The 26,905-nt window shown below is 35.7% G+C and overlaps 1 protein-coding gene across 5 annotated transcripts; it reads right to left on the reverse strand.

Moving 5' to 3' along the window:
• On the reverse strand, nucleotides 1-26,770 carry LOC127619730 (proto-oncogene tyrosine-protein kinase Yrk-like). Of its 5 annotated transcripts, none has more exons than XM_052092695.1 (13): nucleotides 26,423-26,770; nucleotides 18,323-18,359; nucleotides 14,182-14,464; nucleotides 13,965-14,064; nucleotides 13,642-13,740; nucleotides 12,745-12,848; nucleotides 11,549-11,698; nucleotides 8,426-8,581; nucleotides 7,571-7,750; nucleotides 7,285-7,361; nucleotides 4,360-4,513; nucleotides 3,970-4,101; nucleotides 1-2,881 (listed from the first exon to the last, which is right to left on the reverse strand). In XM_052092695.1, the coding sequence occupies exons 3-13, from the start codon at nucleotides 14,411-14,413 to the stop codon at nucleotides 2,673-2,675; spliced, it is 1,593 nt and encodes a 530-aa protein (XP_051948655.1). In that variant the 5' UTR covers nucleotides 14,414-14,464; nucleotides 18,323-18,359; nucleotides 26,423-26,770; the 3' UTR covers nucleotides 1-2,672. The 5 variants fall into 5 exon arrangements, with proteins under 5 accessions (XP_051948655.1, XP_051948654.1, XP_051948652.1 ...); XM_052092694.1 differs by lacking the exon at nucleotides 8,426-8,581 and adding an exon at nucleotides 9,641-9,805 and having other exon boundaries at nucleotides 3-2,881; nucleotides 14,182-14,449; nucleotides 18,323-18,355; nucleotides 26,423-26,769; XM_052092692.1 differs by lacking the exon at nucleotides 8,426-8,581 and adding an exon at nucleotides 9,641-9,805 and having other exon boundaries at nucleotides 4-2,881; nucleotides 18,323-18,355; nucleotides 26,423-26,769.
• Nucleotides 26,771-26,905: the final 135 nt, after the last annotated feature.

The raw sequence follows: 26,905 nt of genomic DNA on the forward strand, positions 1-26,905 counted from the left end.
TCCTAAAAACACAGGTTGTGATAATGAGTGCTGCTGCAAAATCAGACAAAGTCAACCCATATTAATCTGCATACATGGAGCTACACAACTATAAATGACCTTTTCCACTACCTGCACTCCTTTCTTGTAAGATCAGATTTTTATAAATAGGGACAAATGCTTTGTGCTAAAAATTATTAATCAACACACGTTCACAAGGGTTGCAGCCGAACTAGCTACTCTGTTGCAGCATAATGTACACTCACAAGCTACTTCAGATACATTAAACTCAAATCTGCAGCAACAACATAGTAACAGCACAGCACAGTACTGAATGTACTATCATGACTACAAACCCCAGCAGAATAATTAATAAAAACAAGTACAGCATACTAATAAACCTGCACATCTCCCCATTCCCCACATGGTTTTTCTGCCATCTAGTGGATACCTTCAGTTAAACAAGCAAATTAATTAAGCTGAGCAAAGCTGTGACAACTGAATGTTTGTCTCAGTTCTTGATATATATTCGAATTTGTTTATCTATGAGAAAGTGTGCTCATGTCCAGTAAAGTGAGTGAGTGTGCGCTCAAATTAAAACAAAAATGTTCGACACATGGGTTCAGTAAGCTCAGTATAATAAAATTGCACAAATATTACATAACTGTAAAACACATTCTTCAGTTCAGGGTTACAGTCTATCCCTTTAGAATATCACTGCCCTTGAATAAAGGCACAGGTTATGATATCCACTTAAATTATAACCAAATCAATGAAATATGAGATGAGACGTAAAATACTGTGTAAAAAATATAAGAATCTAAACAATACATTTTTGCCCTCATTTTAAAGGGCAGGTATTAAGTAAACCTGTACTAATTTTTGATTTTAGCATAGATACTTTATTAAAATCCACCTTTATGTGTGAATCTAACAAAGACATGTCCAGATCAATCTTCACACTAAAATGATAGGAATAAAGCCTGTTTTTAGGGCATTTCCTCACTAATTCTACTTTACTACTGAAATGTGTCTAGACATTTTCCCTTTCCTTTTAATTTATTTGTAATTAGCATTATTCTCAATGCTGATTCTTATTAGATAATAAATATTTACTGTATTATAGTAACTGTATTGTATATGGAATGTAGTTACAGTAATATAATGTTTTTTTATTTAAATCAGCAAAATTCTGAACACAATTAACTTGCATTGTATGGACCATCAGAGCTAAAATCTTCTTCTAAAAATCTTCATTTGTGTTCTGCTGAAGAAAGTAATACACATCTGGGATGGAATGAGGGAGAGTAAATGGTGAGAGACTTTTCATTTTTGGGTGAACTATCCCTTTAAACATCAAAATAGTATTACAAGTTTCCTCATGTAACAGCTATGAGAATTAGATTTCTTTTGCCTTACACAATGAAAATTGGGAGAGTGGGGGACCTAATTGTCATGAAAATAATGTAACAAATGCAAAAAATATCTACCGCCCTAACATAGTTTTCCTTTTCTTTAATGAAATATTACTTTTTCTTTCTTTCTTTTGAGTTTGGGGTGGACTACGACCAGGACATATTCTTAACATGTTTGTGAGATTCACCCTTATAACCTCAAAACATTTACAACAATGCTGCTTTATAGTACATCCCTATCAATGATACAAGTACAGTTTACAAGTACAAGACTGTAAGCTTCAAAATGACACAAAAGGACGATTATAAAGCAATAACATGATTGGAAAAGGAACAGTCCCAAGAAACAAATTAAGAGCTCAAATACATTTTCAAATGTTTTGGTCCTTTATATGCATGCACATAGACATCGCCTGTCATTTCACAATTTAGTCTTTGGTTTCAGCATATCTGATGTACACCATCACATTGGAAAGGTTCTATAACTTGACTTCCAAAGGCCCTGTGCATTCAATTTTCTTTGCGTCTATTTCCTTTGCAGAAAAAAGGAGTAACTGAATTGTTACATTTAAAAATACACATTCACATGTGATTGTAAAGTAGCTAAAAGTATCAAGTGGCAAAGCTATTCAGGAGGAAGAGCCTTCTTCATGACTGAAGTGCAGATTTGCATGTCACATTCATCATACAACATTCCACCAATCAGAGATATGTGTGTTACGATTCTCAGTTATCCAGGTCATTGTAGAATATCTTATCAAGTTATTCTGGTTATTTTGTTCTATCTCAGAGCAAAACTCCAGTTTTCCTGAGATAACTCTTCTAGACACACATAAGAAATGACTTAAATAGTCTAAAAGAGACAGAACATTCAATGGTAGCGGTGGTTATAGTAAAACAGGCAGGTATTGATATGCTCTATCTTGAATAAGTGGTTAACTAATTAATATTGCTTAATCAGAGAGATTGAGTAAGATGCATTTATAAGTACTGTCATATTTGAAGTAAAAAATAAAACACAACATAAACATTGCCCAATTAAATTATTTCACACTTCAGAGGAGTGACATTAATTTGCTTTTTAAGAGCAGTATATTAAAAGGCATTTCAGTTTAAAGCACGTGATGATAAATTGCACTGAAGCATATTCAGTAGAAGCCTGTGATTAAGGGGACCCTGGATCAAAATAAGTTTATGAAGGTATTGTGATAAAAAGGCAATGGCATCTTTCCTGAAGGATATATTGAACTAATACAAATATGAGTGAATCTGCGTATATCACAGGTTCTCTCCAGGCTGGTACTGGGGTTCAGTAGCTGTAAAGTAGTCCTCCAGGAAGCTCTCCAGGTACTCAAAGGTGTGCCTCTCATCGGCGTCCTTTCTCCAGCACTGAATCATCAACTCATGCAGAGACGCAGGGCAGCCCTGCGGAGACGGCATTCGATAACCGCGCTCCACTTGCTCCAGAACCTCCCTGTTGTTCATCCCTAAACAATTCATACACACATAAACAAAAATAAGACCGTTTTCTAAAGCAACAATTAACTCTATTTTATCTCATACAGTACTTTTATCTGGCAGTGTAAAGCAAAAAGAAGCCAATTAAGATTAAAGCAACAGAGAGAGTGTAAAATATAGTAGCCATAATAGTTAAAAATACACATAGGTGGTAGGGAAAAAAACCTATATTTTAAAGAATCACAATATTTTACCTCACAATATTGTATCGATATCGATATTGCAAAGAATCTAAATTTGTTGTACCATTTTAGAGTTGGGGGAATTTTTTCCTCACAATACTGTATCCATAATGCAAACAATTTATAATTTTACATTTCTTTAATATTGATATTCTTCCATTAAATTTATTTTTGCATTAATATATTTTTGGGGAAAAACAAGATTAAAGGAATATTCCGGGTTCAATACAAGCTGAGCTCAATCAACAGCATTTGTGGCGTAATGCTGATTACCACAAAATGTATTTTGACTCATCCCTCCTTTTCTTTAAAAAAGCAGAAATCTGGGTTACAGTGAGGCACTTACAATGGAAATGAATGGGACCAATCCTTAAATGTTACAATATGTGTGTTAAGATGATTTTAGTGTGATAAAATCAGTTACTAACATTTTCTGTGTGAAATTATATTCAACTTTACAACTTTGTTGCCATGGCATTGTAATGTCAACAAACCCTAAAACCCTAAAATGACAGTAAAACTTACAATTTGAACAACTTTACAGCTCAAACAATACATGAGTTTTAACAGAAGTATTAATGTAAGTGCTTTTATAAAATTATAAGCTTCATATTTCTGCCTTTAAACCCTCCAAAAATTGGCCCCATTACTTCTATTGTTAGTGCCTCACTGTGACTTCGATTTTTGCTTTTTTTAGAGAAACGTTCGAGTCAAAATAATATTTTGTGGTAATCAACATTTATGCCTATGCTTTATGTGACTTCTACTGTATAGCTCTATGGTAAGGTAAAGCAAGTACACTGAAAATAAATGTATTGCGATATAAATTTGTATCACCAAGTCCCTACTCATTTTCACCCCTACTTGGGACATACCTGGGTAAGGCACTCTACCCTTGGTGATGAGCTCAGTCAGCAGGATACCAAAAGACCACACATCTGATTTGATGGTAAATTTGCCATAAAGAGCAGCTTCTGGGGCGGTCCACTTTATCGGAAACTTTGCTCCTGTACAAAACAAGGACCAATTCAATCAGGTGAAATTGAAAGGACTGAGATACGGCAGCTCAAAATAGGCAAATGTAATGCAGCAAAATGAATGAGAATAAAATGAGCTGGAATTAAATTAAATGGAGGCCGAGGAGGGATAAATAAAGTTTGATGGTTTCAAATAAAGGAGGAAACTCATGCAGATAAAGGAAATATGCTGAGAAAAACAATGGAATGTGGATTAGGATCAAGGTTAGGACATAGGGCCTAAATGACCTTGTCTGGCCGTGTACTCATTGTCCTCAATGAGTCTAGCCAACCCAAAGTCTGCAATCTTACAGACCAGACCATCTCCGACCAGGATATTGGCAGCTCGCAAGTCTCTGTGTATGTAGTTCATCCGTTCAATATAGGCCATGCCTGCAGCAATCTACAAGAAATGAAGTGCTTTTATTCACAATAGCTAAGAAGTCAGATCAATATTAGTTTTAATAAAGAAATTAGACTAATTTAATTGATGCTCTCAAGAATAGATAGAAAATCCTTGTTAAGATAATCTTTTTGGAGGGTATGATATATACGATTTTAGATTCCTGATTAACCCCTTCAAAATACCGCTACGGTATGTGCCTTTTTAATCAATGACGCTTACTAACAACGATAGTATGAACTATCCAGAGGACACAAGAATATGCCTGAGGAGAAGGCCCAATTTGCAAGAAACCCCTTAAGTTAACAAAACCCTATATGACAATAGGCATTAGGCATACAATTATAATTAAGGGTTTACCAGTGGTGGGTAGTAACATGCTACACTTACTCCATTACATTTACTTGAGTAACTTTTTGAAGGGAAAAAAAAGGTACTTTTAGAGTATGTTTAAAAGTGGGTACTTTTTACTCTCACTCAGGTAAATTTCTAATGAATTTTTTTTACTTTTACATCTTTACAATGGCCGGCATTCCTGGCATTATATTACTGGGTTAAATTTTTGTTCATGTGTTATTTATTGAGAGATTATTGAATGGGGCTTTTATGACAGGAAGTTCACATAGCTGCAGTATCAAACTCTTCGCTCCGCACAGTGAAAAAAAAAATAGTTTCATCATGCAATGCCTTCATTTAACACCCAGACAAGCTGATATTTCATTATTGATTAAAATCACAGCTTCTACTTAAGGCAGCACATCGAGGTAAGTTTTGGCTCTAATGCTAACACCGGCTTTTCTGTGTAATGTGATTGTCATTTTCAGGGTGATAATGTAACTGGGCCCTTATGACATGTTTTAAGTGTATATTTTTAAATCAGTGCAGCAATATATCAGTGCACTTTTTCCCACTTCCAGCATGTCATGAGCAGTATTTACACATTTACTGGAAACTATTGCAGCTACTTTGGGCAGATTAACTGTATAAATCCATGTAAACATCCAAGTTAAGTGTAAATTCCTTTTGCTCTGCTGTTCATGTGATTGACTACTGGAGCGCGAACAGACAGCATTTCTGCTCGTGCAGAGCGAGGGGTGTGATGCATGCGCGTTAGAGATGTGTGGGTGCGAGGCGAACGTATAGCGAAGAGTGTGGCTGTGTCCGAAATCGTTCATTCATTCACTATTTCCTATATAGTGAATGGCAGTAAGTGCACTACATCTCAGCAGTGAGTGAATTCTGACCCTGATGTATACACCAAGCGCAGGAGCTCTGGGGCTATTGCAGAAACAACGTCACAAATAAACTTTTAAAATACTAGGGCCTTACTTGTTATTTTTAAATAATATATTCATATAATAAATCTTCATTCTGTTTGTCATTTTTAATATATTCTGTATGTTAATATAAAGGGAAAAAACATTTGAAAATGTATCTATATGTTTTGAGTCTCTTTATGTTATGTTTATTTTAATCAAGAAATTATTTGTCAAAAAGTAATTTAATACATTCAGCATGAAATAAAACATTGCAGGAGTGAAGGAAGTAAACTCCCAGATGGTACGTCTTCCCTGTGGCAGATTGTGGGCAATTAACCATTGTCGAGTGTACATCAAATGTACACTCGAAATAAGAGTGTATTGTGGGTAAGACTGTGTGAGCAAAAGTAGGCAGACACTTGAAATAGTGCACTATATAGTGGATAGGGGGCGGTTTAAGACACAGCGAGTATTCACGACCGGGGGTGGGTACCCTACCGAGGCTGCATACATTTAGAGAGCTGCTGTACAGAAATAATTATCTAAATTCTTTCGACACTGAAAACTGTAACTACACTGAAATAAGAATCCACACAGGAAAGTAGGTATTAATAAAGCATGATCTTGCTTTGTCTTATATTTCAGCATAATATATAATGTCCTTGTGGGACATTTTCATGTTTTCACCTTAATAATTACTAGAAGTGTTTCCAAACATCTTTTCTTACTGACAAATTCATCCACATCTGACAAGAGCCCTTAAGTTCACCCAAAAATGTAAATGATCATTATTTACTTACCCTCATGCCATCCCAGATGTGTATAACTTTCTTCTGCTGAACTCAAATGAAGATTTTTTGAAGAATTTCTCAGCTCTGTAGGTCCATACAATGCAAGTGAATGGGTGGCAACATTTTAAAGCTAAACAAAATCACATAAATCAGCATAAAAGTAATCCATAAAACATCAGTGTTTAAATCAGTATCTTCAGAAGTGATGTGATAGGTGTGGATGAGAAACAGAGAAACAGATCACCTTCACATTCTAGTGTTATTGGTGATTCATATTCTTCTCTGCATATCACCCCCTGCTGGGCAGGGAGAAGAATGTCTAGCAAAAAATTACAAATATTGATCTGTTTCTCACCCCCACCTATCATATTGCTTCTGAAGACATTGATTAAACCACTGGAGTCTTATGGATTACTTATATGCTGCCTTTATGTGCTTTTTTGAGCTTGAAAGGTCTGGTCACCATTCACTTGCATTGTATGGACCAACAATGCTGAGATATTCTAAAAATCTTCTGCAGAAGAAAGTCATACACATCTAGTATGGCTTGAGAGTGAGTAAATGATGAGTGAATTTTCATTTTTGGGTTTCTTGCAACCAGGCCAAGGATTCTCAATCCTGCTCTGCTACCACTTAATCCCAGGCTGCTTGATATAAGTAAAGTGTAAATTGCTTTTGATTACAATTGTTTGTTATATACCACTCAACTAAGAAGCTTTACCTGTGCTGCCATGTCCACAAGTTGAGGCAACTTCAAATTCCTGCCTTCTCCATCTTTCAGAAAGTCCAATAAGCTTCCTAAATAGCAGAGTCATACAGTATAAAAAGTTATTGTACAGAAAAATGTTTCCCAATTCTAATCCAATGTACAAATGATTGATGTCTCTGTAATATTATCTCATGACATAATTCAGTATCCGGATTGGGAAACCCTTGTAAAGAACAAATACATTTTTGGCTATGTGTTCTTTCAGAGACCATGTTCGTGTGTGTATAATTGTCTGTACCTTGACTCATGAACTCAGTGATGATATAGATGGGCTCCTCAGACACCACAGCATACAACTGTACCAGTTTATCATGACGGAGCATCTTCATGATCTGAGCCTCATCCAGGAAGGCCTCCGGAGACATGGTGCCTGGCTTCAAGGTCTTTACAGCAACTTTAGTTGTGCCATTCCACATGCCTACACATAGAACGTATGTCAGAAAGAATCAGAAGAACCGGCTGGACATAAAGTGATTAATAATGTGGGATATGAAAGTGGGTATGGGGAGACAGATAAAAAGGCACCTGGGATTCTGGCCACAAACCAAAGCAACAGGAAGCTGGGATTACTGCAGACGACATAACACGTAACAGAAAGAACACTCTGCTCCGGACCAAGAGCTGAACTTTTTTGGAAAATTCTGGCAACATTTGGGAAACGTGCTGTTGCATTTTTAATGTCACAATTAACATTGCTACAGCCCTAAAATGCTATTGTGGTTTTGCTGGCTTGGAGCTGTTACAGATAAGATGCCAGTTCAGACAGTTTAGAAGACAGACTGATGCTTGGCAAAGCAGGGTTGAACACACCATTTGTGCTATATGAATCAGCACTATGAGTGGCCAACAAAAAGGACCCCTTACCAAGTCACCTTGTCATTAAGACTTGGTGCATTGGTAAAATAATCCAAAAAACATAGAAAAATAGCATTAAGAAGTGTGTACTTAAATTAATGAACTATATAGTGTGCATGGAAAGACATGCTGGAAAAGGCAGGTGTGTTCTCTGGGAACACTGGCTATAGCACTTGCATTAGCGAATGTTGATATGGACATTGGCTCTAGAGGACAGTGGGTGCTGTGTCCCTCTCACCCATCCAGACGTCGCCAAAACAACCCTGTCCCAACTTCCTGTTGAGCTGCAGTGTTTCCCGGGCGATCTCCCAGGCATCACGCCCTAAACCCAATGTTTGGGGTGTGGCATTTTGACAGGCTTTTGTCAAGTAGCAACATAAACCATCATTACTACCTGTTCAGAGTGGTAAGGAAGAAAAAGACAGAGAGAGAGAGAGAGAGAGAGAGAGAGAGAGAGAGAAGGGGATGGAGATGGAATGAAATGGCATGCAATGTTAGAAGGACCAGAGGAAGTGAACAAAAACATCACAGCCTTATATACATCCTCCATTCATGCATTTAGCTATGAACAGCACCTTTCACTTTCACAGTAATTTACCAATCCTTCAGCAAAATTTTGGTCTATTTGATATTGTTGCTTCTCTATGAAACTATTATTTTAATGTAACATATTTCTAAAGAAATGTTCCCAATTCAATACAAGTTAAGCTTAATCAACAGCATTTGTGACATAATACTGATTTCCACAACAAAAATATATATATTTTTTTTTGCAGTTGCAGCCAGGCACTTACAATGTAAGTGAATGGGGCCAAATAATAAATGCTAAAATAACACACTGTTTTAAAAGTATACCCACAAGATGTAAACATGATTTTGGAGTGATAAAATCACATATGAACCTTATCAGGTTAAAGTTATATCCAATATTAGAACTTTGTTGCCAACACTGCAAATCCTGTAAGCAATTTTATCACACTTAAATCATGTAGTAAAAAGATTTTATCACATTAAAAACATCTTGTGGCTATACTTTGAAACTGTGCATTTTAGCATTTTAGGACTAGCCTCATTCACTTCCATTGTAAATTCTTCACTGTTACTATGATTGTTGCTTTTTTTATATATATATAAACGAGGGACTAATCTAAATAATTTTCTATGCTAATCAACATTATTCTATAAATGCTGTCGTTTGATTTAACTTGTCATGAACCCACAACATTCCTTGTTATTGGAATACGTATTTCAGTACTATGTTGCAGATGCTCAACATTTACATTGTTAAATAACATTTCCCCTAACAATTATACAATTGCCTTGTAATGAGTTAAATGTTGAGGAACTGAATATTTTTTTGCAAGGCACTGTAACAGAGGCTGGATGAACAAGGTGTGCAAGCTCTGTTCCCCTCCTTCTGTTCCCATGTTCCCACGCTTTTTGTGGTTCCTACCCATCCACACTTCACCAAACTGCCCATTGCCCAGTTTCTTAATAAGCTGGAGTGACTCCCTGGGAATCTCCCAAACATCCTTAGTCTTCACTGAGAGGTCAGCCAACTTAGGCATGCCCCGCCTACAGCTGCCAATCAAACGGCAGCACAGTCCTGCTGCACGCTCTGAAGAACAGAGTTTGAAATTGATATAAACATGTAGAGACAGAAAGGCAAAGATGACACAAACATAAAACAATATCAAACATACATACAATAACACAAAAATGTTGCCCACATTCACAAGCTAACACATGAACACATATAGACATACACACATACAGTATGCATGAAAAACTAGAATAATACATGTACTCCCAACAGAGGGTGATAGAGCTGTTTTCAGTGGTGACTACAGTCTGTGGTGGCTGATTACTTTAGTTTTGACTCCTATGTGTTATGCTGATGAGTTATGCTAAAGCAGTGGTTCTCAGGACTATTTTAATGTGCACAGTTAGGATAGCAAAATAAATAGCTTTATCAAACTTTAAAAGGGAAGAGAAAACACTTCCCATATCTTTTGTTGTTGAAGGCTGTGCATCAAATCAAACTCTACACAATTTTTCGCTTGTTCAATTGTTCTTTGGTATTATGACTAATAAAAGAAATGCAAAATATATCCACATTTTTGTTAGGCTTGTTTATCATACTTTTGCTGTTTTGACTAAATTGTGTCATGTAATTTTAATAACTGAGCATATTATTTGGCCTATGCAGTTCATTGTCATTTTAATACATTTAAATGTTTGATTATAATTATATTTCTGTTTACTGTTTTGCATTGGTTACTTGATGTAAAATTTGGGTCCTGATGCAGATACCAGTTAGAGAACCTCTCTATCTATCCAAAATAAGTGATAAGTAAAGAGTGTTTACACATTTTCATGTTTACGTTAATTTACTTTAACAAAACAAGACATCCAAATTCTCTGATCTTGACTGTATATGCATGAATGTGCACATGTGTGTGGGTGAGTGAGACTGTTCATTTGTAACATAATGAAACAGGAAGGCTGATTGCACCAGAATGGCAGGTTGAGTAGGAGGAGCACTAACACAAACGATGCACTTGTTTGAAGCACAGACATCACTGCAGCAACAAAAGAGGAAATAAGAGGAAAAAAAGAAGATGGCCAGATTAACTGACCTCCTGACATCTATGAAGTATGAACCATGTCCAAAAATTATGGTCAATTCTGGGGTAATCATAATTTGCAAATCCGTAGTTTTTTGTCTATTGAAATTTCAAAAAAGTCAGTGGAACAATCCAAAAACACTTTAAACAACTGTACAACCAACTGAAGAGACTGTGCGTCTATCCCTCACAGCCTCGTTATCAAATATGGCGCAGCTGTGCATAAGTTCTACTGCAAATTCAAAACCTTGTAATCATTTTGCAAAGATATTGTAACATTAAATGAATTTTTTTTTTGTCTGGTGCATATAACAATTCATTGCTAAATATACACTCACTTAGTGCTTTATTAGAAACACTATGGTCCTAATAAACCAACAATTATGCCATGGTCGAAATCATTAAGATAATTTTTGCCCCATTCTGATGGTTGATGTGAAAAATAACTGAAACTCCTGACCCATATATGAATGATTTTATGCATTGCACTGCTGCCACACTGTTGGCTGATACACTCACTGAAAGTGCTCAGAGTGTGTATATATATAAAAATCTAATTAAAAATTTGTGGTGGAGCCAGTTAAATATTGGTAGGGAAAGTACAAATATTAACTACCTGCCCAACCGGCCAGAAGAAATAAATCTTTCCTGTTTAGTTCTGAATATGATTTAATGTGTGTTAGCATCACAGCATTCTAAAGATGTGTGTGAATTGTACATTGTGTCTCACTGACCAGTGTAATGCTCCACCAGCTGCTGGACTGTGTCAAACTGTGTCCTTGTTGTGATGTAATATCCACCATTATCCAGCTTTCTTATCTTATAGTGCTTGACATGATCACCCTTCGTCTCATCACAGTCTCTAATGGACAGAGAGTATGCTCCTAAATGGGGGATGACAGAAAAAATACTTGAATGACAACCCTCTGTTTTTTAATTAGTTGAATATTTATACAGGATATTAACTTGCTTGAAATTGCAACAATTGACATGTTTGGTTTTAATTTATTTTACTTCTCAATGTTTAAAGGGATAGTTCACCCAAAAATGAAAATTATCTCATAATTTACTCAACCTCATGCCGTTCAACATGTGTATGACTTTCTTTCTTCTGCACAAATTAAGATTTTTAGAAGACTATTTCAGCTCTGTAGGTCCATACAATGCAAGTGAATGGTGATCAAGTCTTTCAAGCTTCAAAAATCACATAAAGGCATCATAAAAGTAATCCATAAGACTCCATGATAGGTGTTGGTGAGAAACAGATCAATACTTAAGTCCTTTTTTACCATAAATTCTCCTACCTTCCCAGTAAATGGAGATATGCACGAACAGTGCGAATCCCCACAAACAAAAGAAGAATGTAAAAGTGGAGATTGATATTAAAAAAATATTGATCTGTTTCTCACCCACAACTATCATATCGCTTCTGAAGATATGGATTTAACCACTGGATTACACTTATGGATTACTTTTATGCTGCCTTTATGTGATTTTTTACCTTCAAAGTTCTGATCACAATTTACTTACATTGAAAGAACCAACAGAGCTGAGATATTACTCTAAAAATCATAAATAGTGTTCTGCAGAAGAAAGAAACTCATACACATCTGGGACGGCATGAGGTTGAGTAAATGAGATCATTTTCTATTTTGGGTGAAATATCAATTTAAAAAGCATTCCTTAGGACAGAATGAATCTCTTTCTTCAAACTGCAATAAACCGTTCATGCTTTTTTGATAAAAATCATGTACCGTAGTCTTGATTCTACCACTTTGGTGCTGGGCTTCTTCACTGTATGGCTTTGTAATGCCACAAAGTAAGCTGACGCTTGCTAGATGTTTTTATATGCACTAACTGTATGTTGGTTTGAACCTCTAGACCACACCATCATGAATGAAAATACTCAATTAATTTTAAAAGCCTTTACCTTTCGTTGTCTCACTCTCTCGTATTAAGAATGTTCCTCTAGGATTGTTTTGGGCTAATAACTGTCGCTCCGCATCCTTCCGACCCAACTTCCCAAAATACCACCTACATGCACAAATACACACACACACACACACACTCAAAATGTATTTTAAAATCAGCCATAGAGGGCAACAGTATCTGCCCATTTTTTTAGCCATCTGGATTCTGGAGGTATTTTTCACATTAACCTTTTCCATAGGCTTTTCATAAAATCCTTTATAAAAGAGTTGTAAGCCATGAACCAAACCAACCAGCTCCGAGGTAAATCACAACAATACAAACTTTGATTTGAAGCTCTTTCACGTGAACACAAACTACAATCCTATGAAACATCTTGAATTATGTATTTGGATAAAGCACAATATAAATAAAATGTATATTGATTTTAGGTTGTTGATTATAAATATAGAAACAACATATTTTATGTTTACTCCAAAATACTCATATATATACAAATATATATGTTATTTGAGGGTATAGGGAGACACTATTGCGTCATTCCCGGTGCGTAATGGAAGCTGGCAGTTGCAGCTGGACTTGTTTGGCTGCAGTTCTCTGATTGGTGGATCTTTCTATGCTGGACCATGTGTAATGTAGTTGTTCAGCAAGAATTCTGCTATCAAACACGATTTTTATGCAATGAGCTGGAAATGACACAGACTGATGGATTCAACAGATACATATACTATCGATGAGCAACCTCGAAGCTCAGGGTAGGTCTGTCTTTAAAGCTTTATAAGTTATTGTTGAAAATCAATGAATCTATGGAAAAAATTAACAGTATTTTTACTTCCGGAACCAGACTGTTGCGGTATATTGTTAAATCAATGAAATGGTATATTCATGTATAACTCACTCTTCAGCTTGTATAGAGTCCACAGGGGCCACATAGTTACTGGGAATGTACCCAGACTTCCCTGTGTCCAGAGATCGGGCCTCCCACCAGTCGCCCTCGCTGTGGAGGGGCAGGAGATAGAAAGTGAGGAGAAAGTTGGACAGACAGATGGACAAGGTGAAATAAAATTAAACAAAGAGAATGGGACAAAGAAAACAACAGACAGAGAGGAACACAGAAATAGGCAATAAAGTAAGAAAGTGTTGTAATTTTCATTGTTTGTGGTATGTGGGTTCAAACGAAAGCATGTACATCTTATTCTAATCCTCCTGCTTAACACTCACGTATTGTTGATAATATGGAACTTCTCTCCTTTCTGGAAGCTCAGGTCATCCTCTGTACGAGCATCATAGTCATAGAGTGCTATAAAGAGTGTTACCCCACCTACAACACACACACAAACACATTTTGTTTCTTTAAGGGAAGTAACAGTTATCAGCAAGGTGCATCAGTATGAAATGCATTCTTATCAAGCCACTTTTTTGTTTCTTTTTTACAAACCTGTGAGTCCGCCTGGGCGGGGCTGGTTAAGGTTGGATGAGAAGCCAGGGGAGATATGGTTCTGAAAATCATTGAAGTTTGGTATCAGCCCTGGCCCTGAGTTAATAGTGGGGTCCGCAATGTAACGGGTGCTTTCTGAAGCCAGGGTCCCATTGCCTGTGTCACATGAGTTGGTATTTGACACTGCAAAAGCTTTACTGGCCTTCTTCTGCTTACACCAAGCACAGCCCATAATATTTAATATTTTCAAAGAGCACAGCTCATCAGCCTGGAAACAGAGTTTCTTCCCATAGAAACGAGAGAAGAGGAAAGTAATTCGGTAAAATTCAGGTACACAGAAACATTTAAAAATCTTGCAATTCTGACTTGCCTGTGCAGTTATTATATACAGTAAATGTGGAATATATTTAAAAGGAATAGTTCACCCTCATGTTGTTCCAAACCTGTATGCTGCTATTTTTTGAAGATCATAACGCAGTTCTCGCCATTAAATAACAGTTCATTAAGCACACAGTTGCCTGCTTATTTTCAGCCATCTTGGATCCCAAAGTATTTTTTCCATTCATGTTTTCCATAGGGACTTCATCAAACACTTCATAAAAGTTATAAACCATAAACCAAACCAACCAGCTCTGAGGTGAATCGCACCATTACAAATTTTTATTTGAAGCATAAAAGCATTTGAAAATAAGAAAAAAAGACAAAGATTGTGTACTTAACGTCTGCAATGAAGTAATGAACTGCAATCCCATGAAGCATTACAAATTATGTATTCGGATTATAAATTATGGAAAAATATAAAACTATTCATTTACAGTTGTTAATTATACAGTAAGTATAGAATCAATATATTGTAATTGTATTGATAAATATTCAGATAAATGCAAATACTGTATACAAATAGTTGCATTATTGTGGTCATTGCAGAGCTTGTTTGGTGCATTTTGTTTGCCACAATTCTCTAATAAGTGGATCATTTTCTTTCAGGATCATGGTTAGTGTAGTTCTTTAAACAGTGTAAATCTTGTCTACGAAATCACAGATGAAAATGCTCATTGATGAAGGGTTTTGTCAATGATAATGAATATGAGACGAAAATGACTCTTGTTAAAGGGAAAGTTCACCCACAAATAAAATTCTCTCATCATTTACTCACCATCCCAGATGTGTATGACTTTCTTTCTTCTGCTGAACTTCTAATTAAGACTTTTAGATGAATATCTCAGCTCTGTGTGTCCTCTATAATTATATATAGTAAATTCTCCTTCCTGCCCAGTGTATAAACAAAGAATGTGAATGTCAAAGACAAAAAAATAATGTAACAGTGAAAATGAAAATGGAGATTGATAGTTTAAAAAAAAGGACTTTCCTTTCATATCGCTTCTGAAGAAATGGATTTAACCACTGGAGACATATGGATTACTTTTATGCTGCCTTTATGTGATTTTGGAGCTTCAACGTTTTGGTCACCATTCACTTGCATTGTATGGACCTACAGAGCTGAAATATTCCTCTAAAACTCTTAATTTGTGTTCAGCAGAAGAAAGAAAGTCATACACATCTGCGATAGCAGAGGGTGAGTAAATGATTATAGAATTTTCATTTTTGGGTGAACTATCTCTTTAAATCATAATGTTGACGAAAATACTGCAAGATATTAACAGTTCCAGACATAAACAGAAGAAATATTTAAAGAAACATCTGTTTATAAAAGGAGATATTTTATATGGATTCATCGAATCTAATAATCCAGTATTTTGAGTATTTCCCTCCTTGAGCTGCGTTAGTTGAACGCTCTGAACACCGGCGAAATAACCCGCTTTAAAGGGGTTAATTACCTCACTCAAACGCATTCTATATATACATTAAATTAATCATTATATTCACAACATACATGTAATATTACAACTTACATTTGCACAGACGATGAAGCAAATTAACAGGCGTACATGAACTACGTTACGCGGATGTCAAAATATGCGTTACTTGCGTTGCGTAACTAGCTTTGTGAATTCACTGTTTCCCTAAAACAATACACTACACGCAATACAATATCATAAACTGACTAAATACGGAAAAATAATACGTTTAATTTTTATTTGTATAGCGCTTTTCACATCATACATTGTTTCAAAGCAGCTTTAGCCTACAGAAAATTATGCTGTAACAGATAATGAAGCTGTAATGTCTGTAGAATATTAAGAATAGAGGCTAACTTCTACAGAGTAGCTGATACAAAAATATTCATTATATGCCATTACTGTATTTAAGGAGCTCAGTTGTACAATATTTGGTATGAAACCTGTTATATGTTTGATACAATGTTTGAAAATGTTTTTTCCCCTAAATGTTTGAATATTTTATTAAAGTTTGGGTCTGTTACAGTTTGACACATTTTTGTCATTATGCACATTATCATCAACCATAAAAAAATGTTTTGTTGTTGTTGACAAAAATTATATCAGAGTAAAACTGACTAAAATGAACAAATATCACATGATAAAATATTGACTCATTTTAAAGGACATTTTCATCAAAAGACTAAAACTTTGACTAAAACAAAAAAACTGTTTAAAAATTTTAGCAGGAATTAATTTATTAAAAAGTAATATTAAATAACCCAGTTTGATGGCTTCAACAGAAGCACAAGCCATCAATTAACTGCATCGGAACACACGGTAGATCTGATTTTAAAGGTTTATAAATAATCATTAAAAATCTATTCTACTATGGAGAAAATTAATGTGATTTCTACAGCCAGGACCAGAGTGTTGTGCTTTATTTTGAACAGGGGCTGTCCAGCTGCAAAAAGTACAAACAAAAAGCACCATAGCCCATAGTTGTTCTATTGCAGAAGCTACACAACATAAAAAAAAATCGACTTTTGTTTTCAACAGAAAAAAAACAGCATTTTTCTTTGAAATGACATGAGGGTGAGAAAATTTACAGAATGTTCTATTTTGGGTGAACTATCCCTTTAAGCTGATATGAGACACTGCACCCTGACTCAAAATCAAACAAATGTGACATATTTGACATGAAGTTGTCTTAAAGGGATAGTTCACCCAAAAAATGAAAATTCTCTGATAATTTACTCATTTGAGATGTGTATGATTTTCTTTCTTCTGCAAAGCACTTTTGAAGATTTGTAGAAAAAGATCCAGGCTCAGCAGGTCCTGACAATGTGAGAGGAAGTTGATTAGAAATTTGTAGGTCCAAAAAGCACAGATAGTCAGCATAAAAGTAATCCATCCCGTCTCCACCAGTGACATTAATGTTTTCTAAAGCAAATTGATCACACTGTGTGTGAAAATGAACAAAATTTAAGCACTATAAAAGATTGCTTCCCTTCAGTCATTGACGAATGACTGAAGGGAAGCAATCATACACATTTCATACACATTTCTAATCACCTTCCTCTCACATTGTCAGGACCTGCTGAGCCTGGATCTTTTCCTGAAAATCTCAAAAGTATTTTACCGAAGAAATTCATACACATCTCAGATGGCATGAGGATGAGTAAATTATCAGAGAATTTTTATATTTTGGGCGAACTATCCCTTTAACATGGCATGTTCATGTTGAGTAATGTTTTCTACTTCAGTGGGTCCAAATTCAGTGTTTGTACAATTAAGCCACAATTAAAAGTGTATAAATGTCATTGCATTAGATAACAAACCAAATCAAAATTGAAACCAAGTGGCATCTGCGAACAAATAATACGAGACATTTTCTCAAAACTAACCTAAGCTATTTTTCTAATTGTGTTTTACCAACTAGTAATTTTTAGTGTAAGCTGCCCGCAAATTCACACAGTTGTTCTAGCAGAGTAATGACAGGAGTAGGTCATCGCATTAACTACATGTTCCATGAAGTTTAACAACATGAAAATTGCTAAATACACTTTGTCTTAATAGTATAATGTCTCTGAACATTATATCTATTGTTACTGACTAACACAATGACATTCATACATGTGAATTCACACAGTGTGGCTTTGTTGTCATGAATTGAGTGTATACATGTTGAAAAAGTTTACTGCTATGTTTGCCACAGTATTGTAAACCTAGAAGGGGTGTAGATGTAATGATTGCTGGAGTGCAAGTCAATGGGAGGTCGCCATTATTAGATTGCTTCTCACCAGATCCTTAGATCAGCTTTCCATATACACCATCTTCCTGGGGAGAAAGAAACAGAAAGAGTGAAAAATATCAAGGCATACATAACTAAAAGACAGAAAGTTAAATTAACTCTTTTAACTCTTGCTTTTGAGACGTGACTTTACACTTGTTTTTGTTACTTCCTCTTACTTTCCTGTCTATAAAAAAAGGGAAGTTCTATCTCAACAAATTCCCCTTTAAAATGTGCAAATGTGCTCAACATGCACCCTTTCACTGTAAAAAGCTATGTCCTGTATTTCTATCTGACTGACCATCGTGGATCAACAGGATGTCAGTTTTGCAAGCGTTTCCTGTCCGGCCTGCTAAAGCCTACCCCATTTCCTGCTGATTGAGGACAGGGTCCAGCTGCAAACGGCAACACATACACAACACACACTGGCTTCCACTGCTCCACCCCTCGGACAATCTGTGTCCAATATATAGTTTTCTCTCTTCCCCACAAAAGTATTCCAAACATACTGTACTTGTATTTGACATTCAATTCTCACTAGCCTTCATAAACATAAAATATCACAGAGTGAACAAAACTATGGACACACACTTGCAAATGTTTAAGAAATCTACAATGATCACACCTAGCTTTTCTTCTCAATAGGGCCGTATCATTTTGCATGTAAAAACATTAGAGAATTGTTACCACCCATCCTTATTATTTCCATTTTGATCACTACTCTTTAAGAATCTCCACTGCCAAAATAATTGTATTTAGCAATTAGTATTTTTGTCTAAAATATCTAAACATTCTTAAAACAAGATATATGTACTTGACAAGCAAAATGGCATAAGATAGTTTGTCTTGTTTTCAGAGAAATCTAAATTGTGAGGTTTATGCTTAAAAGATTAAAAAACTATTTGAAAAGGGGGTAAGAAAAATAAACTTTATTTAAAATTAAAAAGTGAATTTTTCATACCCCATTGGCAGATTTTTTTTTTTCTTGTTGTAAGCATAAAGCATACATTTTGTCAGATTTCTCTGAAAACAAGTGGTCCTAATTAAACAGTACGGTACTTGAAATGTAACATTTTGGAATCATAAGTCAAATATATAGGTTCTTTATACTTTGGCTTTGAGTACTACTAACTCATAATTATCAAGTACAAAGTTGTGGCTGTGTGGAAAACCCATAAACACTTGAAAAAATATGTATGTTTGGTCAAAACAAGGGAAAATATGGAGATATTGTTATTAACACAATTATTTAGCTTTAATTCTTATGACTATTGTTGTTTATTGTAGTTGTGATTTGTGTGAAGTCACCATTAGTGTGATTAGTGTTACCTCTGGTGAACATGGAGCCTGTTAAATTTAAGCCATTCTTCTTTACTCAATGTACTCAGTTCCAGTCATAATTTAACTTATACTGTAAGTACTATAACTCAATTTGAATAATTAAATAAAAACAATGATACTTTAATCACAGATGAGATAAGTTTACGTGTAACTAGTTAACATTACTTAATTTTTTAAAGTTCATTTTACTTGAGCCAAATAAGTATGTTTACTTAAATAAAACATGCAAACTGACTGCCCTAAAAAATCTTAATACGGTCAACTAATTAGCTTTTACAGGGTAAAAGCCTCAAATTATAATTTTGTTCTAATAAATTAAAAACTAGTTTGAAATGTCTAACAAAATATACTTTTTGTCAAAACAATGATACTTTAATCACAGATGAGTTAAGTTTACGTGTAACTAGTTAACGTTACTTAATTTTTTAAAGTTAATTTTACTTGAGCCAAATAATTAAGTATAATGATCTATTTAAAAAAACTGACCTCAAAAATGGAGTGGTTGTTAACACAAGTGAAATAAAGCAAATGAGTAAATGGTTAAATTATTAAAAGCAGTGCTTGTCTATAGTTTCTTTAAGAGTTTGGAAACTGGAAAGACAGGGAAAGCCAGCTGGGATTGAGACAACCAAAATCTCTGATGCTGCATTGAGCACAAACATTTAACAACTTCATAACAAGATGGAAAGCAAAACATTTCAGTTTCTTTTATCAACAACTGAAGAGACATAATTTCAAAGCATGTATCTGATACATGCATATATAATATACATGTATGCACATGAATAAGCCAAATAAACTGGCTAAAAGCAATGCATCTTATGGTGAATGCCATCTTTCCCTTTCTTTTCTGTCTTTGTGACAAAATAACCTAGAGGAAAATGAGATTTGCTGACAGATTGCTCTTTCAGATCTCATGAGACTTATGAAGCTCTCTGTTATGTTCTATTAAAGTATCAGCTTTGTTGCATATGTGTCTCCTAAATTATCTTAGAAAAACTAGACACAAATGAGGCAATTTGACACACATTAAGAGTAGGCTATAAGACACATTTTGTTATGTTGCTGTCGTATGCTAAAATGCTTTAAATATAATTTTTTTTTTTCACATCAATATACACTCCATACCCCATAATGACAAAACAAAAGCCAGATTTTTGATAACTTTGCAAATGTATTAAAAAGAAAAAAAATGAAATATCACATTGACATAAGTATTGAGACCCTTGACTCAGTACTTAGTTGAAGCACTTTTGGCAGCCTTAGCAGCCTCAAGTCTTTTTGGGTATGATGCGACAAGCTTTGCACATCTGGATTTGGGGATTTTCTACCATTCTTCTCAGCAGATCCTCTCAAGCTCTTTTGGGTTGGATGGGGACCAGTGGACAGCCATTTTCAGGTCTCTCCAGAGATGTTCGATTGGATTCTCGTCCAGGCAACTCAAGGACATTCACAGAGTTGTCCCTAATCCACTCTTACGTTGTGCTTAGGGTCATTGTCCTGTTAGAAGGTGAACCTTCGGCCCAGTCTGAGTTCTTGAGTGCTCTGGATCAGGTTTTCATTAAGGATATCTCTGAATTTTGCTGCATTCAACTTTCCTTGACCCTGACCAGTCCCCCAGTCCCTGTCTCTGAAAAACACCCCCACAGCATGATGCTACCACCACCATGCTTCACAGTTGGTATGGTATTACACAGGTGATGAACGGCGCCTGGTTTCTTACAGATATGATGCTTGAAATTGAAGCAAAACAATTCAACCTTCATTTCATCACAGTCTGAGAGTCCTTTAGGTGCTTTTTTAAGGCTTATGTCTGACCATAAAGCCCAGATCAGTGGAGTGTAGAAGTGATGATTGTCCTTCTGCAAGTTTCTCCCATCTCCACAGATGATCTCTGGTGCTCAAACAGAATGACCAGCAGGTTCTAGGTCAACACTCTTACTAAGGCCCTTCTCCCCCAATTGCTCAGTTTGGCCAGACGGCCAGCTCTAGGAAGAGTCCTGGTTGGTCCAAACGTCTTCCATTTAAGAATTATGGAGGCCATTGTGCTCTTGGGAACTTTCAATGCAGCAGAATTATTATTTATTATTTATTTTTTTTTTGGAGCCTTCCCCAGATCTGTGCCTCGACACAATCCTGTCTCTGAGCTCTGCAGCCAGTTCCTTTGACCTCATGGCTTGATTTTTGCTCTGATACGGATTTTTAGCTGTGAGACCTTATATAGACAGGTGTGTGCCTTTCCAAATCATGTCCAATCAATTGAATTTGCCACAGGTGGACTCCAATCAAAGTGTAGAAACATCTCAAAGATGATCCAGAGAAATGGGATGCACCTGAGCTAAATTTCAAGCATCATAGCAAAGGGCCTGAAAACTTGTCAATGTGATATTTCAGTTGTTTCTTAATCTGTTTTTTTGCTTTGTCATTATGGGGTATGGAGAGTAGATTGATGTGAAAAAAAAATATTTAAAGCATTTTAACATAAGGTCGCAACATAACAAAATGTGAAAAAAGGGGTCTGAATATGTTCTGAATGCACTGTATAAAATTAACGAGGTGCAGATAATTTGGTCTTTGAAGACCTTGAATGTTTAAATTTGTTTTGAAATGACTGACTTTTGATGGCAGACCTTGCACAGCATGAGACATTGTTCAGATCTCTTTTAAAGCAGACCGCAGCTAAATTCTCATTGCTGTCTGGGAGAAAGTAACAATTGAGATATTAAAGAGATGTCCCATGACTTATAATTTCCTCTTTCCTTTGGAAAAGCCCTAGCACACACTTCTTCTCTTGGAAAAGAAAAGAGAAAAAGAAAAAGAGAAGTCTACTATCAGTGTTTAAATATATTTTATACCAGAAAACAGACACCACACAAACACAACTGACACACCATTTTTCTGAGAGTGGTTTGACACTTACACATCCACAGATGCGTATGCGTATGCAGTCATAAAAGTTTGCACCATCAGTCACATGTCAACTGACAACTTCAACTGGCAGAATATAATGCAATTACAACATCTTGTTATCCAACAGAATATTTTCTTTAAACCCCTGTCACATTTCCAATAACCATAAGAAGAACTTATTATAACTACACAAAGTTCTTGATAAACAATCAACTAAACAATGATTTACTGTAAATAAAAATTATTTTATAAAACTAAAAAAGTCTAAGTAGATCAAGATTTAAAATATCACCATAAACATGCTCAATGTGTTATGAAAAGTTTGATCGCATAAGCGGCCAGTTATGCACAATGGCAGGCTCAATGAGTTTAAAAATGTCAGAGCCCTCATACATTCTCACCAACCTGTATTTTCAGCTGTGCCTATTAGAGGAACTTGCATCTAAGGGTTTGAGGGCTAACCAACCGCAAATGCACAGACCATCTAGTTCACCATATTTTGATCACAACTAAAGCAAACTTCATGAGAGTGGAGGGTGTATTTACACTGAAAAAACTGTCTGTAATTTTAATGGTAAAAGACCGTAAAAATGCTACAGAAAACAAAAACGTTATACATTTAAAAAGTTATATATATATATATATATATATATATATATATATATATATGTATTTTTTTTTTTTTTTTTTTTTAAATACAATATAGTAGGTTTCAAAATAACATTTTGTACAAATTAAATTTTTTAGATAATGATTTGATGTTATTTCCTGTGTAATTAATGGTAAAAATGTACATTATATTTAACAAGAGAGTACATGTACTTTTAAAAAAATAATCGGGCGTTCCCACAATTCCCTGCATGACCCATCATATTCAATAATATTTTATGGGTATAGTTATGTTTCTTCTTATTTTTAATATCAGTTATGTACATTGGGATGTTCTGTTTTATATTTTATGTAATTTAGTTAGTTTACAGCTTTATTTAAATTTCACATGTGTTACCCTGATGGTGTTTAGTGTTTGTGTGAGTGACACTGAGCACTGTCTCTTCATGTTTAATGGTTATTGCTCCTGGATGAGCCACTATTGGTGAACTTCATGTCATCGTGTGCTTTACAGTAAATTTATGGTGACTGACAATACATTATAAAGTAAAACAATTATTTTTACAGATTCAGAAGGTTTTTTTAACAGTAAAATTAACAGATTTTTTTTCAGTACCATCGCGTCATGAAAATTACAACAGTTTTAAACTGTAAAATGTACAGGTTGTTCTGTAAAGTTGTTTACATTTTTACTGTATTGTTTACATAATAAAAAAAATTGTTTTTGAAAAACAATATTTTTTTTTTTTTTACAGTGTAGGTCACATGGTGAATGCTTCAAATCTTTTGGACTCATACAGAAACTGAAGCCGAACAAAGATGCTCAGCAATCATGAGACCAAGTGCAAGTGTTGAAATTAAATAGTTTATACTCACACAGACACCTTGCAACATTCTGAAAGAAATTGCAGTCACAAACACTTGGACATTCATCCTGTCCAGTTTTAGTGGATATTGAGAGTGGAAAAACATAAATACATAAAACAAAATTGTTAAAAATAAGTAGTGTGTACACTACTTTTCAATGTACTGTGCGAAAGGACTAATTTTACAGCTTTTTGTACATCCTTACTTTTTTCACACACTGTTTCTTCTTTTCCGAGTCTCTTCTCTTTCTTTCTATCGGTCTTGCCTCTGACACAAAAACATTTAAAACCTTTCAACACAATTTGTTACACAGGCAATGCACATGTAACATAATTTACATAAAGAGTTTAGTTATAACCATCCTCTTTTTTCTTTCTTTTGCTCTCACTTTTCTTGCAGGTCCTTTAAGCTTTGCCTTCCGTTATCCCCCAATTCTCCTACTCTTAGGGACAGGAGGTTCCCTCCCCTATCAACAGGAAGTCTTGTGTCAGAGGAACTAAAATGATAACACCGGGAAAGAAGTTGTCAAACTGCAATCCTCACACACACACACACACACACACACACACACACACACACACACACACACACACACACACACACACACACACTCATATACATAAACATTTTCCTGAAAACACTCTGAATAAATAAACAGAAATATACACAGTGCATGCAAGAAGATAAACACAGGCCATTAGGCAAACCTCTTACAACAGACTAACACACAAGAATAAAGTGCGTGTGTGTGTGTGTGTGAGAGAGAGAGAGAGAGAGAGAGAGAGAGAGAGAGAGAGAGAGAACAATAGCAAAGTGCATCCTGGGAACAGAAAGTCAGGTGTCACAAACACAGCCACTTCCTTTTTCCACATGATGTCAGTTTCCTACAGTGAGAGATTCCACGAACAAGGCTTTCTTTACCAGCCAGTGCACCTTTGGAAAACATATCAGTTTAAATGTTTTTAAAAAACTGAAGAACCACCCAGAATACCCTAGCAACTGCCTAACGACCACTCAGAACACTTTAGTGAACACCTAGCAATAACCTTGTGAACACCCAGAGCAACCTAACAACTGCCTAGATACCACCTAGCAATGCCTTAGCGACCACCCAGAACACCCTAGTGACCACACAGAACAAGCAACCAAAAAGCAATGTCCTTGTGACCACCAAGAACACCCTAGCAACCACACAGAACACCCAGCCAACCATCTAGCAATGCCCTAGAGACCACTCAAAATACCCTAGCAACTCCCAAAGGAACATTTAATTCTGTTTTTCCACTCTAGGACAATCTCTTCTCTCTTTATTTGTTCAAATTAATCAAACCACATGATATCTTACAACCACAGTTTCATAAGTACTCATGATCCTCATATACAGTCTAGTCAGTATAAGAAAGCTGAGGTTGATTGATGCATTTCTTCACATACACCAAAAACAAAACACAAACTGACAAACTTTGACACAGGGGAAGAAAAGGCTTGACATTTTGTAATGAGAAAATGATTGTAATGAGACAGGTAATACAAGTAGCTGAATACCACATACTTATATATAACTTCAGAGACTGAAATGCTTTCACCATGTGAAAAAACATTCTCAAACCACAGCAGCAACTTTACTCAAGCTCAAGCTTGACTGTCTCACTCTCCATCTTATTTATTTAGATCATTCACAAGATACACATTTCTGCTAACAGTCAAGGCCAAGTAAAACGGTTCTTCATGACAATGGCCTTTAATTGCAGGAGTAACATTAATTGCCCGTTACTGAATCATTTGCTTATCTACCTGCATTTAAAGGGATAGTTCAACCAAAAATTACTCACTTTTGTTGTTCCGAACCCATGTGACTTAATGTAACACAATAGGCAGAATGACAATCTCAGTCCCCATTCACCTTAATTGCATTCAGGGTTTTTTCTCCCCATACAATGAAAGTGAATGGTGATTGAGTATAACATTCTGCCCAACATCTCCTTTTGTGTTCTGAATAGGTTTGGAACAACATGAGGGCGACTGAATTTTCATTTTTGGGAGAACTTTCCCTTTAAAGGCTCATTTTTGCTGCTTATGCCATGTTATGTGAGCTAAAATAATGAAATAATAAAAACACATACACAAAGAATAAACAAAGTTTAATACATCACTATACAACAGGTTGCGCACCACAGAGAGGATTAATATATCCCGTTAACTCCACCAGCCAAACTTTGAGAAGAGGATGTCTGACCCTCCATTTGTGAATTCCCCACTAATGTGAAATACATGGCTACGTATATGTCACAGACCTAATTTGACACAAAAAAATTTGTTTTTCTTTTCGTTAATTATAGTTAATATAGTGAACAAAAGTTATTGTACAGTATTTGTCACCCACCTTCACACTGACAGCGTTGTCCAACAAAGAGCAGCGTGCGCTGGATCCAGCAGTGCGGGTTTCTCGTTGGATCAGTGTGGATTTTTATGAAAGGTGAAAAGAGAGAGACAGACAAGAGTCCGTGCGGCGCTCAGCCGGCCGCGGATGCGCTCGCTTGAGTCGCGTTGAGTGCGGAAGGGCTAAATTTCCGCGCGCGCTCTGTCAGGCGAAGCGCGAGCCGACTCCTCCTCCTCCTCTTAGCAGATTTCTAAATATTCAAATGATATCCCGAAAATCTTATCTGTTTGCTAAATATCTGTTTTCTTCATATCTGACGAGGCATTATCAACCAAATACAGCTGTAGTGTCATGACTTCTCGTTGGTTTCACCTTTTAAATGACTGAAAAAATTTTCACGATCGTTCCCGTCCTCTGGTGGCCGTTTCGTTTTTGTGCAGTTCTGAACGCATTTAGCGAATGCGGACATAAAGTAAGGAAAATACT

The sequence above is a fragment of the Xyrauchen texanus genome, chromosome 26 (genome assembly GCF_025860055.1).
Source record: "Xyrauchen texanus isolate HMW12.3.18 chromosome 26, RBS_HiC_50CHRs, whole genome shotgun sequence".
Classification (NCBI taxonomy): domain Eukaryota; kingdom Metazoa; phylum Chordata; class Actinopteri; order Cypriniformes; family Catostomidae; genus Xyrauchen; species Xyrauchen texanus.